The sequence below is a fragment of the Caretta caretta genome, chromosome 2, assembly GCF_965140235.1.
Source record: "Caretta caretta isolate rCarCar2 chromosome 2, rCarCar1.hap1, whole genome shotgun sequence".
NCBI classification, from domain to species: Eukaryota; Metazoa; Chordata; order Testudines; family Cheloniidae; genus Caretta; species Caretta caretta.
The window spans coordinates 93100478-93120378 of record NC_134207.1 but is presented as its reverse complement, the minus strand read 5'-3'; the positions used below and the strand labels follow the sequence as shown (position 1 = coordinate 93120378).

The 19901-nt window shown below is 44.2% G+C and overlaps 1 protein-coding gene across 1 annotated transcript; it reads left to right on the top strand.

The window, feature by feature from the left end:
• Nucleotides 1–13865: 13865 nt before the first annotated feature.
• LOC142070764 (uncharacterized) lies at nt 13866–14684 on the top strand. The gene has a single exon (XM_075124732.1). It carries the CDS (start codon nt 13866–13868, stop codon nt 14682–14684), a length of 819 nt encoding a protein of 272 aa, XP_074980833.1.
• The last annotated feature ends 5217 nt before the right edge of the window (nt 14685–19901 follow it).

The following is a 19901-nucleotide window of genomic DNA, read 5'->3' as shown; positions in this document are numbered from 1 at the left end:
AGTACTTGTGGCACCTTAGAGACTAACCAATTTATTTGAGCATGAGCTTTCGTGAGCTACAGCTCACTTCATCAGATGCATACCGTGGAAACTGCAGCAGACTTTATATATACACAGAGAATATGAAACAATACCTCCTCCCACCCCACTGTCCTGCTGGTAATAGCTTATCTAAAGTGATCAACAGGTGGGCCATTTCCAGCACAAATCCAGGTTTTCTCACCCTCCACCCCCCCACACAAATTCACTCTCCTGCTGGTGCTAGCCCATCCAAAGTGACAACTCTTTACATAATCAAGTCTGGCTATTTCCTGCATAAATCCAGGTTTTCTCACATCCCCCCCACCCCCATACACACACAAACTCACTCTCCTGCTGGTAATAGCTCATCTAAACTGACCACTCTCCAAGTTTAAATCCAAGTTAAACCAGAACATCTGGGGGGGGGTAGGAAAAAACAAGAGGAAACAGGCTACCTTGCATAATGACTGAGCCACTCCCAGTCTCTATTTAAGCCTAAATTAATAGTATCCAATTTGCAAATGAATTCCAATTCAGCAGTTTCTCGCTGGAGTCTGGATTTGAAGTTTTTTTGTTTTAAGATAGCGACCTTCATGTCTGTGATTGCGTGACCAGAGAGATTGAAGTGTTCTCCAACTGGTTTATGAATGTTATAATTCTTGACATCTGATTTGTGTCCATTTATTCTTTTACGTAGAGACTGTCCAGTTTGACCAATGTACATGGCAGAGGGGCATTGCTGGCACATGATGGCATATATCACATTGGTGGATGTGCAGGTGAACGAGCCTCTGATAGTGTGGCTGATGTTATTAGGCCATGTGATGGTGTCCCCTGAATAGATATGTGGGCACAATTGGCAATGGGCTTTGTTGCAAGGATAAGTTCCTGGGTTAGTGGTTCTGTTGTGTGGTATGTGGTTGTTGGTGAGTATTTGCTTCAGGTTGCGGGGCTGTCTGTAGGCAAGGACTGGCCTGTCTCCCAAGACTTGTGAGAGTGTTGGGTCATCCTTTAGGATAGGTTGTAGATCCTTAATAATGCGTTGGAGGGGTTTTAGTTGGGGGCTGAAGGTGACCGCTAGTGGCGTTCTGTTATTTTCTTTGTTAGGCCTGTCCTGTAGTAGGTAACTTCTGGGAACTCTTCTGGCTCTATCAATCTGTTTCTTTACTTCTGCAGGTGGGTATTGTAGTTGTAAGAAAGCTTGACAGAGATCTTGTAGGTGTTTGTCTCTGTCTGAGGGGTTGGAGCAAATGCGGTTGTATTGCAGAGCTTGGCTGTAGACGATGGATCGTGTGGTGTGGTCAGGGTGAAAGCTGGAGGCATGCAGGTAGGAATAGCGGTCAGTAGGTTTCCGGTATAGGGTGGTGTTTATGTGGCCATTGTTTATTAGCACTGTAGTGTCCAGGAAGTGGATCTCTTGTGTGGACTGGACCAGGCTGAGGTTGGTGGTGGGATGGAAATTGTTGAAATCATGGTGGAATTCCTCAAGGGCTTCTTTTCCATGGGTCCAGATGATGAAGATGTCATCAATATAGCGCAAGTAGAGTAGGGGCTTTAGGGGACGAGAGCTGAGGAAGCGTTGTTCTAAATCAGCCATAAAAATGTTGGCATACTGTGGGGCCATGCGGGTACCCATAGCAGTGCCACTGATCTGAAGGTATACATTGTCCCCAAATGTGAAATAGTTATGGGTAAGGACAAAGTCACAAAGTTCAGCCACCAGGTTAGCCGTGATATTATCGGGGATAGTGTTCTTGATGGCTTGTAGTCCATCTTTGTGTGGAATGTTGGTGTAGAGGGCTTCTACATCCATAGTAGCCAGGATGGTGTTATCAGGAAGATCACCGATGGATTGAAGTTTCCTCAGGAAGTCAGTGGTGTCTCGAAGGTAGCTGGGAGTGCTGGTAGCGTAGGGCCTGAGGAGGGAGTCTACATAGCCAGACAATCCTGCTGTCAGGGTGCCAATGCCTGAGATGATGGGGCGCCCAGGATTTCCAGGTTTATGGATCTTGGGTAGTAGATAGAATATCCCAGGTCGGGGTTCCAGGGGTGTGTCTGTGCGGATTTGATCTTGTGCTTTTTCAGGAAGTTTCTTGAGCAAATGCTGTAGTTGCTTTTGGTAACTCTCAGTGGGATCATAGGGTAATGGCTTGTAGAAACTCGTGTTGGAGAGCTGCCAAGCAGCCTCTTGTTCATATTCCGACCTATTCATGATGACAACAGCACCTCCTTTGTCAGCCTTTTTGATTATGATGTCAGAGTTGTTTCTGAGGCTGTGGATGGCATTGCGTTCCACATGGCTGAGGTTATGGGGCAAGTGATGCTGCTTTTCCACAATTTCAGCCCGTGCACGTCGGCGGAAGCACTCTATGTAGAAGTCCAGTCTGCTGTTTCGACCTTCCATCTAGAATCTAGAGGAGTCCATCTAGAATCCCTCTTTCTGTAGTGTTGGTAGGGAGACCTCTGTGGATTAGTATGTTGTTCAGAGGTATTTTGGAAATATTCCTTGAGTCGGAGACGTCGAAAATAGGATTCTAGGTCACCACAGAACTGTATCATGTTCGTGGGGGTGGAGGGGCAGAAGGAGAGGCCCCGAGATAGAACAGCTGCTTCTGCTGGGCTGAGAGTATAGTTGGATAGGTTAACAATATTGCTAGGTGGGTTGAGGGAACCATTGCTGTGGCCCCTTGTAGCATGTAGTAGTTTAGAAAGTTTAGTGTCCTTTTTCTTTTGTAGAGAAGCAAAGTGTGCGTTGTAAATGGCTTGTCTAGTTTTAGTAAAATCCAGCCACGAGGAAGTTTGTGTGGAAGGTTGGTTTTTTATGAGAGTATCCATTTTTAAGAGCTCATTCTTAATCTTTCCCTGTTTGCTGTAGAGGATCTTGATCAGGTGATTCCGCAGTTTCTTTGAGAGCGTGTGGCACAAGCTGTCAGCATAGTCTGTGTGGTATGTAGATTGTAATGGATTTTTTACCTTCAGTCCTTTTGGTACGATGTCCATCTGTTTGCATTTGGAAAGGAAGATGATGTCTGTCTGTATCTGTACAAGTTTTTTCATGCAGTTGATAGATTTCCACTCCATACGGCTAAATGCAGTGCCTTGCATAATGACAGGTTTCAGAGGAACAGCCGTGTTAGTCTGTATTCGTAAAAAGAAAAGGAGTACTTGTGGCACCTTAGAGACTAACCAATTTATTTGAGCATGAGCTTTCGTGAGCTACAGCTCACTTCATCAGATGCATACCGTGGAAACTGCAGCAGACTTTATATATACACAGAGAATATGAAACAATACCTCCTCCCACCCCACTGTCCTGCTGGTAATAGCTTATCTAAAGTGATCAACAGGTGGGCCATTTCCAGCACAAATCCAGGTTTTCTCACCCTCCACCCCCCCACACAAATTCACTCTCCTGCTGGTGCTAGCCCATCCAAAGTGACAACTCTTTACATAATCAAGTCGGGCTATTTCCTGCGTAAATCCAGGTTTTCTCACATCCCCCCCACCCCCATACACACACAAACTCACTCTCCTGCTGGTAATAGCTCATCTAAACTGACCACTCTCCAAGTTTAAATCCAAGTTAAACCAGAACATCTGGGGGGGGGGTAGGAAAAAACAAGAGGAAACAGGCTACCTTGCATAATGACTGAGCCACTCCCAGTCTCTATTTAAGCCTAAATTAATAGTATCCAATTTGCAAATGAATTCCAATTCAGCAGTTTCTCGCTGGAGTCTGGATTTGAAGTTTTTTTGTTTTAAGATAGCGACCTTCATGTCTGTGATTGCGTGACCAGAGAGATTGAAGTGTTCTCCGACTGGTTTATGAATGTTATAATTCTTGACATCTGATTTGTGAGCTATTACCAGCAGGAGAGTGAGTTTGTGTGTGTTTGGGGGTGGGGGGGATGTGAGAAAACCTGGATTTATGCAGGAAATAGCCCGACTTGATTATGTAAAGAGTTGTCACTTTGGATGGGCTAGCACCAGCAGGAGAGTGAATTTGTGTGGGGGGGTGGAGGGTGAGAAAACCTGGATTTGTGCTGGAAATGGCCCACCTGTTGATCACTTTAGATAAGCTATTACTAGCAGGACAGTGGGGTGGGAGGAGGTATTGTTTCATATTCTCTGTGTATATATAAAGTCTGCTGCAGTTTCCACGGTATGCATCTGATGAAGTGAGCTGTAGCTCACGAAAGCTCATGCTCAAATAAATTGGTTAGTCTCTAAGGTGCCACAAGTACTCCTTTTCTTTTTGCGAATACAGACTAACACGGCTGTTCCTCTGAAACCTCCCCATGCATTGTATAACAAGCCTTGGCACCTCACTCAGGCTTTGTGGATCAGACTGTTGTTCCAATGATTTTTCTGGCACCTAAAAGTTAGGTGTCATAAAGTCTAAGTCCCTTTGTGAATCTGGGCCTAAGGGCAGATCGAGCTATGATTGAAGTGAATGGGAGTCTTTCCACTGATTCCAGTGGGAATTGGGTCAAACCGAAGATATACAAAGATAAGAACAGACATTCATTTTTTCCAATATGAGAGTGCTATCCACATGAGATGATGTATTATTATCTATCTGACATTACTGTGTTATGATTCTGAGACTGCCTAATGTGAACTGTGGCTAAAATTTTCAAACCTGGATGCTTAAAATTAGGCTCCTATATCTAGATTTAGGTACCTAAATCAGCACTTTTGAAAATCAGGCCACATATTTAGGTGCCAAACCATGGATTTAGGAGCCTAACTTTAGACATGCAGATTTGATCATTTTGGCCTAAATGGTGTTTTTTTTTTTAAATTGAGCAGATTCAGACTGAGCTGAATGCTCATCCTGTGCCTTCTTTCCTGAGAGACCTGAATCCTGAGTAGTTCACTACAAATTACACAAGCCAGCTGTAATTAAGCTTCATCTAAGGTTTTTAAAGTAACTTCACACAGCAGCAACTGGACCCACACCTCTATGTAAATGAGAAGTAATATAGAATTGTAGGCCTGGAAGGGACCTCAAGAGGTCATCTAGTCCAGTCCCCTGCACTCAGGGCAGGACTAAGTGTTATCTAGACCATCCCTGACTGGTATTTGTCGAACCGGCTCTTAAAAATCTCCAAGGATCCATTACACACAAGACAATGCTTGACAGCATTTTGAGAGAGGAAAAATATCTCTCTTGAGAAATGCATTCTAATGAGAAATATTCCACTGAGTACAAAAAAGAAAAACTATCAAAAATAATTAAGGCCCTAATCCTGTTCCCACTAAAGTCAGGAAATTTTATCATTGACTTAAATATCAATAGGTGCATACCCTTAAAAACAAAAATGAAAGAGAGCAATTGTGGACAAATACCATAGAAAGAGTGACTCAGATTGCTAGAGGAGAGTTTTCAAGCAATAGAATCATAGAATATCATGGTTGGAAGGGACCTCAGGAGGTCATCTAGTCCAACCCCCGGCTCAAAGTAGGACCAATCCCCAATTAAATCATCCCAGCCAGGGCTTTGTCAAGCCTGACCTTAAAAACTTCTAAGGAAGGAGATTCCACCACCTCCCTAGGCAACGCATTCCAGTGCTTCACCACCCTCCTAGTGAAAAAGTTTTTCCTGATATCCAACCTAAACCTCCCCCACTGCAACTTGAGACCATTACTCCTCGTTCTGTCCTCTGCTAATAGTGTAATAGTGCAAGCTTCTTAGCTCTAGACGTCTGCTTGGTTTCCAATTATAAATTAAACAGAATACAAGTAATCACAAAGGAGGTTGACTATTAACAAGCAGTCAGGTAAAATTGGAGAAATAAAATAATGCCAACGCCAGTGACCATGTTAGAGTCCTGGGTCCCAGTACAGTTTGTCTGTTTTAAAAAAAAAAAAGAAAAAAAAAGCTGTACTGTCTAGAAATACTCTGTATTTGGAACCAGTTTAAAGTGACTCAGAAGCATAGTTGCTGAATGGAAATAATAATGAGGAGAATATATAGCAAATGTGTGTGGGTAGCAGTTGTTTGTTTTTCCTTTTGTCTCAACAAAGACAGGTAATTAAAGTTTGCAGGGATAATAATTTAGAAAAGATGCCTACTTTTGTGTCGACCACAAGGAATCTTCAGAGAGGGGTTCATCTGAAGAAGGACCACCTATCTACCTTCTAGTAAATCCATGGCTGTTTTATATAGTACAGTCTTTGTTCTGAGCAGTTTTACTTGTCAATGAGCAGTTTGCAGTCCAGCATGCATATCCCGCTACTTGTTAACTGCTTCCTGGGCCATTGAAATACTATATTATTCTGGAAAGTTCCACACTAAAACTTTGAAACAGGAAATTTTGCTATGATTGAAGAATAGTTCTTCCATATCACTGGAATCTTTTAATAAGATCCTTTTGTTATGGAAGATGATGAGGCTTTCACTTGGATTGCTTTGGAAACCATCCTTGGCTTAGGCGCTAGGTGTGCTCAACAATCAGAGGAGAAATAAAAAGGGAGTCATCTTGTTTGAAAAGCTGTTTTTGAAACTTAATTTTCTTTTTTTTTAAGTCACATTTTTGTGCATTCAGGTGTTCTAGTAATTCTCAGGTTGAACATCAGTCGTAGTTCTTGAGTTCTCCTACTTTGTCTCAAAGATAGAAAAAAAGAACAACTTTGGTTCTCTTGCAATAAAGTGTTAATATCCTCTTCAGCAGTGGTGGTGCAATCTTCAGCAATTTTAAAGTAGGATGACAACCAAGCAGCAGATTCTGAACTGCATTTAAATCTGCTTTAATTTCTGCAAAATGGTCTCTAGAATTCAGACTACTTTTCCTTACTTTATTGGTGATGAATGGCCATGATCTTTAAAGTTATATGGACCCTATGCATTGCTATCAGAGCATCATGCACCAGGGTGTAGCCCTCTTCCTCATGTAGTGACTGAAGAAGATATATAGAAAGTTAGGTCCAGAGTGACACACACGATATGTACTGCTAGGACTATATATACTATCACTGTTATCAGAGATTGCCCTAGTTCATGTTTTTTGTTACTAACAGTATATTAAAGACGCAAGTGACATGTCACACAGCAACTCCACTTATACAAAGAGTGTGCAGTTCACAAAATATCCCAAATTCCATATCTTTCACAGGAAAAAGATAAACTCTGGTATAACAGGACTCAGTAGCCTTTGAGGCCATTGGAAAGACTCTCATTGACTTCAGTAGCCATGGGATCAGGACACAAATGGGGAAAGTGCAATCGTAAGCTCTTCAAATACATTATCTAGCACTAAGGGGTCCTCAAAGGGGCTTCTAGGCACTACTGGAATATAAACAATTACATCTGTAAACTAGAAACAAAACAGACATCGCTGTTATCAAAGGATTTTATTCACAGCTGTAAAGCTTCCTAAAACAGCCAAAAATATAGTTATGCATCAGTATGAAATAGGTATAAATTGCATAAGTTAAAACAGCAGGTGGTATTCTAAGGACCTGCTAAAAAAAGCAGTCTGACAATAAACCCTGTAAAGAGAATGTTGTTTTGGAGCCAAATGACCTGCATGCTGATTTGATGACGCAGGTGAAAAAAATAAGCTGTCCTATACCTTCTGTTGCATGCGGAGATTTTTGTAAATCCAATCTCTGTGGAAATCAAGTAGCCTGCACTAACTCCTCCACTTTGCAGTCTGAATATTATTAATACTTTGGATGTGGGCCACAAGACGAAGATTTTGCATATCTAAAATATTGATCAGAGGCTCTTAAATACAATAATCTTTACCCTCTTTCTAGAGTCTCAGTATCAAAAATACACTTACCTCCAGATTATACAGATCACAGAAACCCACAAAGTGAAACATGCTGGACAGACATGGTCTCAAACTCTGTCTTCTCTTGCATGTATGATTCTTTGCCAAGCTGTGTAAGAAGGAGACAAGATTCAGAGAGGCTATTCTTTTGGCTTTGTTATCCTTAAATTGTTTAGCTATTATACTTGTTAGAATGACTTCAGGGCTAGGGTCAGTAGAGTCCTACTGTATTTCTCGCTAATGAAAGGAAATGTTGTTTGTGTGGATTCTAGGCTGGCACGTGAACGTTAACTAAACTACTAGCTGCTAATTTATATGTTGTTTGTTTTAAGAGGCATATGCGGGGTTGGGAGGGGACCTAGCTTTTTATTCCTTTGCTGTTTTTCTAATTCAGAGTTTTAGAAACTGATAGAATGAGAGCTTCAAGTATGCAATATTTTTGCTCATTGATACAGAGGGAAGATCATGTTTCTTTTTCCATCAGTGGCCAGTGGGTATTATGTCATAAGTAGCTGGTTGAATATTTTTCTGATGGAACAATTTTCCTTTGGAATCTGCCATTTCATCAATTTCAAAACTGTCCATGGGAATTTCATTTTGTGGAAAATTTCAGAACTTTATATTTTTTGTTCCAGTTCTGAATAGAAACTAATTTTGAAATCATGGAAAATTTTCTATGAAATGGAAATCCCAGTTCCCACATAGCACTAATCATAAGATGAAAAAGTTTAAGGCCAGAACTGTCTGTGTATTTGTTCTGTTCCTAGCAGTTTGGCCCTCTGAGTGCTACAGGGATGCAAAAAAATATTAATTGTGAAGAGGGGTGACTCGTCATTTGAGCACCTTCTTGTGGCTGGGTGTGGCTTTTGGTGTTCCCATTTGGCACCCCCCTAACAATGACTGCTCTGGTCCTCTGGTGGTCCACCTCTCCCCATGACTTGGCCCTTCAGCCAGATCACAATTTAAATCTGCCCCTTCTGCAGTAACAGTCCAACAAGTAAATACTCAAAAAGGTCTTCAGCCCCAACTCCAAATGTCTGACCAGCACACCTCCTTCCCAGCATGCCTACAGAGTAATGGAAAGGTGGATTCAACTGTAAAAACAGCTCAAGAGACTGTCCGACAAGGCTGTTTCTTCTCATTCAAACCCCTTGTTAGCATTTTTGGCACACAGAAATATCCCATCACTGGGGTGCCAAAACAGTCTAGCACAGGCATTGGTGTCATGAAGGACCCGAACCCTGTTACCAAGAAGGGGAGACCTGTTGCAGCCAGAAGGACGGAAACACCAGACAGAGGAGATGGCCAACAATCAGAGAAAGCAGGCACAAGAGTACTACAGGTCAGCCAAGGACCTACCAGCCCTGGAGACAAGCACTCCTGTAAGGATCCAGCCATTAGAGATAGGTTCGTCATCTGCTTCATATATGAACTGCTTCCTCTTTTTTCTAATATGGATTGGATCTGGTTCAAAAAGTGCCGGTACATCCAACTCCTCCGCAAGTTCACCTGCATCTACCAATGTTTTCTCAAAGTCTGTGTCACTTCTGCGGCCCCCAAGAAACTTCTTGGTTTCTCCAAGTTGATTAATGGTGTCACGTATGTCGAATTCTTTCGCCTGAAGTTGTTTGCTAGTCATGTTGATCTCAAACAATATGTCATACCAAACAACAAGAGAAACAAGAAACTTGAAACTAGAAATGGCTTTTGCAAGATCCTTTCCATCAACTCGTGACGTATTGCCAGATGATCCTGTTAGAGTAGTGTCATCATAGATCTCTGTCGAAGAAGGCTGTTGCCTCCAAGCAACGCTTTGCAGCATCATTAACAACCAAATTCAATGTGTCTGTATTCACACTGTCAGTCTTGGCAGGACCATCCTGGGATGGATGGAGAGACTCAGCTAGGAAGTACTGCAGCTCCCTGCTTGCCCTACACTCCTCTCCCTCACCAATACCACATAGTTGGAGCCAATCAATCGCTATTTGCATTTGAAGCCATTAGTGCAGCTCTACATTTCCCTTTAGCCCTGATTTCTCTTTGGGGCACCGTGTCTCTCTGGCTTTGTCCTTCTCTCCTCACCTGGGTCCCAGTTTGCAGAAAGCCCCAGCCCAGGGCAGCTCTGACCGTTTCCCTGCTGACAGAGGCTGGGGCAGGGAGAGGGGCACCAGGGCAGCTCAGCGCTGTGGGCTGCCGTCCCCTCCAGTGGCCCCAACTGTGGGGAAGAACTTAGCTTGGCCAATGCACCGGTGTCCTCTTCCTCCACCGGGCTGCAGAGCAAGGCTCTTTTGTTCTTCGGGGGGGCAGGAGGGGTGAACAAGCTCTCCGTTCCCCCCGCTGGGGCTGAGCGTGGAGGCTGAGCCGAGGCAGCTGCCTGTTTCCTTGCTAAGCCCTGCTGCCGGCAGGCTCGCTTTTTAGCACCTCCAAATTTTGACACCGTAGATGGCCGCCTAGTTTGCCTCGTGGTTACACCAGTTCTGATCTAAGGGTATGTCTACATGTGAAGGCATACTGAGCTAGTGCTAATGTAGGTAGCATGGGTCCCATAGCAGTGATGCTGTGGCAACATGAGCTTCAGTGCAGGTTGGACAAGCCTTCCTGGCACTCTGGTGCAACAGCTTCATTGCTATTGGTATCTGTGCTAGCTAGAGTACGTCTACATGTGCTGCAATCACACTTCCAGTTGCAGTGTAGACCTATCGTAACACAGATCTTCTTTTCTGTCTGTTCACATAATCTCATCTCAGTTGGGTGAGCCCCTTCCAATCCATATTGCCTGTCTCTCCTTACCAGAGAAAGTTTATTTTAATCCTCTACCATGTCTTTGCACCACTGCTGTCTGTAATTTTATTTCTGGAGGAATTCTGTGCCACTCTGCATGTGCATATTTCATATGCCATGCATATTTATAATTTTTTTTGCATAAAATAGCTTCTGCTGGAAAGTTACTGAAAAGTTGCCACAGTTCCACCTTTTTCACACCAGAGGGTGCTGCGGTCCTCAGTCTAGTCCCTTCTGCCAAGGGCAAACTGCAGTCTGGCTTAGTCCCGTTCATCACTGGCTCCCAATAAGCCTTTTCATGATTGGCTGAGGCTCTGCGCAGCCTCTCTGGCTTGCTTTAACCCCTTCCACACCAAAGTGGGGCAGCTGCCCTACTATAGCCTCATTACTTGTAGTCACTCAAAATCTATCTTTCTGTAGTTAATAAATTTATTTCATTGTTTTATCTAAACCAGTGTTTTTGGACTGAACTGTTTGGGAAACTCCATTTGGGATAACAAGATTTGTGCATATCATTTTCTATTAATAAATTATGGACTTTATATGAGTTTGTATTGTCCTGGAGCATGCTGGGCAGTACAAAATGCACATTTCTGGGCAAAAGCTGCTTCAAGAGGGCACTGAGAACACAAACACCAAGGCTGCACGCAGCTCTGAATAAAAAATAAAAATAAAAGAAACCATCTCCTTGCCAGTTCCTTCAGCACTTGCCTTCAGGCAGTGTTTGGGGAAATTAAAGCTTTTAAGGCTCAGTCTGTTGAATCACTAAAATAAAATTCTTCTTGTTAACTTCTGTTCTCCTTTTAATGTAAAAATGTTATTTTACAGGAGAGCCTGTAATTAGAAATGAAGATTTTCAATTTTTTTAATAATGTATGAAGATGCTCATAGTTAATGATGTTTTGTTCATAAAACACACACATCACACATGCGCACACACACACTCCCAAGTTTAATACATAACATATCCACATACAACTGAACTGATCTGCAGTTATGGGCCAAGCTGAAAACAGTCACAAGCTAATGTACTCATGGTGGATACGTATACATTATATACACACATGTATTTACACCCAGCCATCTGAATCTTTGAACCATGCTAGCTTATGTTTTGTATCACAATCAAATTAATCAGAATAATCACTTGTGTAAATTATATATCCCAATGTAATTAGAATTAACTAAGACATTTAAGACAGTAGTCTGATAAAAATTATTTACTCCTGGGGGAATTTGTGCCAAAAAATAAAAAATTCTGCACACAATATTTAAAATTCTGCAAAGTTCTGCATATTTTATTCATCATAATAACAGACTATAATCACACCAGTTTCAGTTATTTTGGTAATTTATTTCAAAATACCTGAGAGCAAGTATGTCTGTAACAATACAGACAACAAAAAAAGATTTAGGAAATGCTTTTTGACAAATAGATTCCTTACTAGGCATATTAATACAGAACTCTGAGAAACAATTCATGTAAACTACAATACAGAACTGTATTTCCCACACCCCTCAGAAGCAGTGCAAAGACTTAGGGGAGTCAGGGATAATGGAGGTCCTGAGGGAGAGGGAAGTAATTGCTAGGAAGGAGCCTGGGTATGAACTTGAAGGGCTGTTGTGTAGGGGTGGGGAAAGTATGGAACAGTGGGGGTTTTTGAGGGGTGGGGGGCGGGGACAGATTGTTAGAGAGGGTCCCCCATGCAGACCGTGGCTGACCCTAGCCTCTCCCATTCAGTCAGGCACATCTGCTCCTCTCCCCATGTGTCCCTGCCCCGCTTTCTCCATGTAGCTCTGCACCCCCTCCTCCTTTGTCCGTGTGTACCTGCACCCCCTCAGTCAGCCCCCTCCCCTCCTCTCCATGTGTCCCTGAACCCCCTGTCTCCATATGTCTCTGTGACCCAGCTCAGCCATCCCTCTTCCTTCTGCACACACCCCCTCTGCCCATATGGCCCTGCACCTCCACTTCCAGTTAGCCCCTGGCCCAGTCTGTCCTTCCCCACTAGTCCTTATGAGCCCCTGACTGACCCTCCCAGCACCCCACACTGTCTCCCCACATCCCCTGTCTCCTGTGCTGGACAGGAGTGGCTGCTCTGTTCTAGCACCTCAGCACCCTCTGGTGTGAAAAAGGTGGAACTGTGGCAACTTTTCAGTAACTTTCCAGCAGAAGCTATTTTATGCAAAAAAAATTATAAATATGCATGGCATATGAAATATGCACATGCAGAGTGGCACAGAATTCCTCCAGAAATAAAATTACAGACAGCAGTGGTGCAAAGACATGGTAGAGGATTAAAATAAACTTTCTCTGGTAAGGAGAGACAGGCAATATGGATTGGAAGGGGCTCACCCAACTGAGATGAGATTATGTGAACAGACAGAAAAGAAGATCTGTGTTACGATAGGTCTACACTGCAACTGGAAGTGTGATTGCAGCACATGTAGACGTACTCTAGCTAGCACAGATACCAATAGCAATGAAGCTGTTGCACCAGAGTGCCAGGAAGGCTTGTCCAACCTGCACTGAAGCTCATGTTGCCACAGCATCACTGCTATGGGACCCATGCTACCTACATTAGCACTAGCTCAGTATGCCTTCACATGTAGACATACCCTTAGATCAGAACTGGTGTAACCACGAGGCAAACTAGGCGGCCATCTACGGTGTCAAAATTTGGAGGTGCTAAAAAGCGAGCCTGCCGGCAGCAGGGCTTAGCAAGGAAACAGGCAGCTGCCTCGGCTCAGCCTCCACGCTCAGCCCCAGCGGGGGGAACGGAGAGCTTGTTCACCCCTCCTGCCCCCCCGAAGAACAAAAGAGCCTTGCTCTGCAGCCCGGTGGAGGAAGAGGACACCGGTGCATTGGCCAAGCTAAGTTCTTCCCCACAGTTGGGGCCACTGGAGGGGACGGCAGCCCACAGCGCTGAGCTGCCCTGGTGCCCCTCTCCCTGCCCCAGCCTCTGTCAGCAGGGAAACGGTCAGAGCTGCCCTGGGCTGGGGCTTTCTGCAAACTGGGACCCAGGTGAGGAGAGAAGGACAAAGCCAGAGAGACACGGTGCCCCAAAGAGAAATCAGGGCTAAAGGGAAATGTAGAGCTGCACTAATGGCTTCAAATGCAAATAGCGATTGATTGGCTCCAACTATGTGGTATTGGTGAGGGAGAGGAGTGTAGGGCAAGCAGGGAGCTGCAGTACTTCCTAGCTGAGTCTCTCCATCCATCCCAGGATGGTCCTGCCAAGACTGACAGTGTGAATACAGACACATTGAATTTGGTTGTTAATGATGCTGCAAAGCGTTGCTTGGAGGCAACAGCCTTCTTCGACAGAGATCTATGATGACACTACTCTAACAGGATCATCTGGCAATACGTCACGAGTTGATGGAAAGGATCTTGCAAAAGCCATTTCTAGTTTCAAGTTTCTTGTTTCTCTTGTTGTTTGGTATGACATATTGTTTGAGATCAACATGACTAGCAAACAACTTCAGGCGAAAGAATTCGACATACGTGACACCATTAATCAACTTGGAGAAACCAAGAAGTTTCTTGGGGGCCGCAGAAGTGACACAGACTTTGAGAAAACATTGGTAGATGCAGGTGAACTTGCGGAGGAGTTGGATGTACCGGCACTTTTTGAACCAGATCCAATCCATATTAGAAAAAAGAGGAAGCAGTTCATATATGAAGCAGATGACGAACCTATTTATAATCTGAAAGAAAAATTCAAAGTGAACTTTTATTTTGCTGTCATCGACACAGCAATACGTTCAGCTGAAGAAATATTCATATTGATGCAGCAAATTAGTGCAGTATTTGGCTTCCTATATGATATTTACAGTTTGCAAAATACAACATCAAAGCAAATTATGGAACATTGCTTGAATGTGGAGCAAGCTTTGCAACATGGTGAATCCAAAGATATCGATGCCTTTGACTTGTGCAATGAATTGCAAGCTATTGCAAGACGAGTCCAAAAGAGTGCATCACCACAAGATGTACTGAACTTCATATGGAAAAATAAGCTGACAGATAGTGTCCCCATTACAGTTATTGCTCTTCGCATCCTCTTGACTCTCCCAGTTTCTGTGGCCATTGGTGAGTGAAGCTTCTCGAAGCTCAAGTTGATAAAAAACAAACATGCGAACATCAATGTTGCAACAAAGACTTGTTGGGCTATCTACCTTGTCAATAGAACATGACATTGCTCGCAGCATTGACTTGGAGGAACTGGTTTCTAAATTTGCTAAACTGAAAGTGCGGAAAAATAAATTCTAAATTATAACATGTTACTCTGTGACAGTGTATTGTGTATAATGTATATGATTTATTTTAAGATCCATGCTATGTTGTGCAAAGTGAAAACAATAACAATGTCAACACAGTCAGGTTATTCATTTATTTTCATTAAATATGTAGACTAATGAAATTAATAAATTTTCAAGCCGAATCTGTATTAATTCTAATGAACAATGCCACATTATGCAGTATTCATTTTTGAAAGTTTATAATAAGCGATGCTCTGGGGGGAGGGGAGGGGAAGGAGGGGCGCAAGGTGGAAGTTTCACCTATGGCGAAAAATATCCTTGCACCGGCCCTGCCTTAGCTGAGAAGAGGGAGCAGAAAGGACATAGAGCAGCTGGGTGTCCTTGAATGTAAGCTGAGTGTCCTTGAGTGTAAGCTGGGTGTCCTTGAATGCAAGCTGAGGCAAGGAGGTCAGCTCTGAATTGCTTTCTAACATAAGGAAAATCAATAAAGTTGTTTCAGATGTATTTCTTTGTGTTCCTGAGAAGGTGGACACTTAGGTCACGAAGAGCAGGAACTTGCTGATAGCATAAAGGATGATATTGAAATAAACATTATGTGAGGGGAGAAAGACATGTCGGATAATTCCAGTAGAAGTGGCATTGAGGACAATGTGATGAAGACGGTGATCAGCTGATACACAGATATAGATGAGCTGGAGTAGTCCAGCATTAAGGTGAATGCCCAAGAGACCAGAGACAATGAGGCAGAGCTTCAGCCACCCATTTTTTAGATAGGACTTTAATGACAACATGCTTATCAAATAGTACTGAGAACCTTGAACCATGACTAGGGCTGACTGTGTGGAGTGCATCATCTCAAGAATAAAACAACAAGGTTGTGACGGGTTGGATCACAGAAACCCCCTTGGGACTGCCAACTAATGTGCCAAGACTACTTCTGCCCCTGCTTTCCCTGCCAGCTTGGGACTCCTGCACCCTGTCTTGCTGAGCCAGATGCAACAGTCTGCTCCAGCACAGACCCAGGGTCTGAACCACGTGCCCCAAAGCTACAGACTTAACTGAAAGCAACTTAAGTTTCCTGTCTTTGACATTCAGATGCCCAACTCCCAATGGAGTCCAAACCCCAAATAAATCCATTTTACCCTGTATAAATCTTATACAGGGTAAACTCATAAATTGTTCGCCCTCTATAACACTGATGGAGAGATATGCTCTGCTGTTTGCTCCCCAGATATTAATACATACTCTGGGTTAATTAATAAGTAAAAAGTGATCTTATAAAATACAGAAAGTAGGGTTTAAGTGGTTCCAAGGAGTAACAGACAGAACAAAGTGAATTACCAAGCAAAATAAAATAGAACACTATGTCTAAGAAAACTGAATACAGATAAAAACCTCACCCAGTAAGCTTCCTTTTACAGACTAGTCTCCTTCTAGTCTGGGTCCAGCAATCACTCACACCCCCTGTAGTGAATGCCTCCACTACTCTCCCCCGGCACCAAGTGCACAACACATGTGGAAGGAAGGGAAAGGAGAACGAAGGCCAGGAGACGTGAAACGGTGTGCGGGGCGGGGGGGTTCTATTTTGTACATTGTTTCACATTTGCTCTTTTTCATACACTTTTTCTTTTTGAACCTGATGTTTCGGTGTAGTAATGGCATCTGGCCTGACTGGCAATGGGTGAATGTTGTACTTTTCTAATATGTGTTTATAGATAAAGTTCTTTATTTCATCAAGAAATATCACTGCATCATATTGTACATTACCTTTATTATTTGAAACACAAAAACAGATCATAGAATCATAGAATATAAGGGTTGGAAGGGACCCCAGAAGGTCATCTAGTCCAACCCCCTGCTCGAAGCAAGACCAATTCCCAGTTAAATCATCCCAGCCAGGGCTTTGTCAAGCCTGACCTTAAAAACCTCTAAGGAAGGAGATTCTACCACCTCCCTAGGTAACGCATTCCAGTGTTTCACCACCCTCTTAGTGAAAAAGTTTTTCCTAATATCCAATCTAAACCTCCCCCACTGCAGCTTGAGACCATTACTCCTCGTTCTGTCATCTGATACCATTGAGAACAGTCTAGAGCCATCCTCTTTGGAACCCCCTTTCAGGTAGTTGAAAGCAGCTATCAAATCCCCCCTCATTCTTCTCTTCTGCAGGCTAAACAATCCCAGCTCCCTCAGCCTCTCCTCATAACTCATGTGTTCCAGACCCCTAATCATTTTTGTTGCCCTTCGCTGGACTCTCTCCAATTTATCCACATCCTTCTTGAAGTGTGGGGCCCAAAACTGGACACAGTACTCCAGATGAGGCCTCACCAATGTCGAATAGAGGGGAACGATCACGTCCCTCGATCTGCTCGCTATGCCCCTACTTATACATCCCAAAATGCCATTGGCCTTCTTGGCAACAAGGGCACACTGCTGACTCATATCCAGCTTCTCGTCCACTGTCACCCCTAGGTCCTTTTCCGCAGAACTGCTGCCTAGCCATTCGGTCCCTAGTCTGTAGCTGTGCATTGGGTTCTTCCGTCCTAAGTGCAGGACACTGCACTTATCCTTATTGAACCTCATCAGATTTCTTTTGGCCCAATCCTCCAATTTGTCTAGGTCTTTCTGTATCCTATCCCTCCCCTCCAGCGTATCTACCACTCCTCCCAGTTTAGTATCATCCGCAAATTTGCTGAGAGTGCAATCCACACCATCCTCCAGATCATTTATGAAGATATTGAACAAAACCGGCCCCAGGACCGACCCTTGGGGTACTCCACTTGATACCGGCTGCCAACTAGATATGGAGCCATTGATCACTACCCGTTGAGCCCGACAATCTAGCCAGCTTTCTACCCACCTTGTAGTGCATTCATCCAGCCCATACTTCCTTAACTTGCTGACAAGAATACTGTGGGAGACCGTGTCAAAAGCTTTGCTAAAGTCAAGAAACAATACATCCACTGCTTTCCCTTCATCCACAGAACCAGTAATCTCATCATAAAAGGCGATTAGATTAGTCAGGCATGACCTTCCCTTGGTGAATCCATGCTGGCTGTTCCTGATCACTTTCCTCTCATGCAAGTGCTTCAGGATTGATTCTTTGAGGACCTGCTCCATGATTTTTCCACGGACTGAAGTGAGGCTGACTGGCCTGTAGTTCCCAGGATCCTCCTTCTTCCCTTTTTTAAAGATTGGCACTACATTAGCCTTTTTCCAGTCATCCGGGACTTCCCCGGTTCGCCACGAGTTTTCAAAGATAATGGCCAATGGCTCTGCAATCACAGCCGCCAATTCCTTCAGCACTCTCGGATGCAACTCGTCCGGCCCCATGGACTTGTGCACGTCCAGCTTTTCTAAATAGTCCCTAACCACCTCTGTCTCCACAGAGGGCTGGCCATCTCTTCCCCATTTTGTGATGCCCAGCGTAGCAGTCTGGGAGCTGACCTTGTTAGTGAAAACAGAGGCAAAAAAAGCATTGAGTACATTAGCTTTTTCCACATCCTCTGTCACTAGTTTGCCTCCCTCATTCAGTAAGGGGCCCACACATTCCTTGGCTTTCTTCTTGTTGCCAACATACCTGAAGAAACCCTTCTTGTTACTCTTGACATCTCTGGCTAGCTGCAGCTCCAGGTGCGATTTGGCCCTCCTGATAACATTCCTACATGCCCGAGCAATATTTTTATACTCTTCCCTGGTCATATGTCCAACCTTCCACTTCTTGTAAGCTTCTTTTTTATGTTTAAGATCCACTAAGATTTCACCATTAAGCCAAGCTGGTCGCCTGCCATATTTACTATTCTTTCGACTCATCGGGATGGTTTGTCCCTGTAACCTCAACAGGGATTCCTTGAAATACAGCCAGCTCTCCTGGACTCCTTTCCCCTTCAAGTTAGTCCCCCAGGGGATCCTGGCCATCTGTTCCCTGAGGGAGTCGAAGTCTGCTTTCCTGAAGTTCAGGATCCGTATCCTGCTGCTTACCTTTCTTCCCTGTGTCAGGATCCTGAACTCAACCAACTCATGGTCACTGCCTCCCAGATTCCCATCCACTTTTGCGTCCCCCACTAATTCTACCCGGTTTGTGAGCAGCAGGTCAAGAAAAGCGCCCCCCCTAGTTGGCTCCTCTAGCACTTGCGCCAGGAAATTGTCCCCTACGCTTTCCAAAAACTTCCTGGATTGTCTATGCACCGCTGTATTGCTCTCCCAGCAAATATCAGGAAAATTAAAGTCACCCATGAGAATCAGGGCATGCGATCCAGTAGCTTCCGTGAGCTGCCGGAAGAAAGCCTCATCTACCTCATCCCCCTGGTCCGGTGGTCTATAGCAGACTCCCACCACTACATCACTCTTGTTGCACACACTTCTAAACTTAATCCAGAGACACTCAGGTTTTTCTGCAGTTTCGTACCGGAGCTCTGAGCAGTCATACTGCTCCCTTACATACAGTGCTACTCCCCCACCTTTTCTGCCCTGCCTGTCCTTCCTGAACAGTTTATAACCATCCATGACAGTACTCCAGTCATGTGAGTTTTCCCACCAAGTCTCTGTTATTCCGATCACGTCATAGTTCTTTGACATCACCAGGACCTCCAGTTCTCCCTGCTTGTTTCCAAGGCTTTGTGCATTTGTATATAAGCACTTGAGATAACCTGCTGATCGCCCCTCATTCCCAGTATGAGGCAGGAGCCCTCCCCTCACAGACATTCCTGCCTGTGCTTCCTCCCGGTATCCCGCTTTCCCACTTACCTCAGGGCTTTGGTCTCCTTCCCCCGGTGAACCTAGTTTAAAGCCCTCCTCACTAGGTTAGCCAGCCTGCTCGCGAAGATGCTCTTCCCTCTCTTCGTTAAGTGGAGCCCGTCTCTGCCTAGCACTCCTCCTTCTTGGAACACCATCCCATGGTCGAAGAATCCAAAGCCTTCTCTCCGACACCACCTGCGTAGCCATTCGTTGACTTCCACGATTCGACGCTCCCTACCTAGGCCTTTTCCTTCCACGGGGAGGATGGATGAGAACACCACTTGCGCCTCCAACTCCTTTATCCTTCTTCCTAGAGCCACA

What these genes read in the sequence shown, in the direction of transcription:
- LOC142070764 (XM_075124732.1), top strand. Translation starts at nt 13,866, where the DNA reads ATGCTGCAAAGCGTTGCTTGGAGGCAACAGCCTTCTTCGACAGAGATC.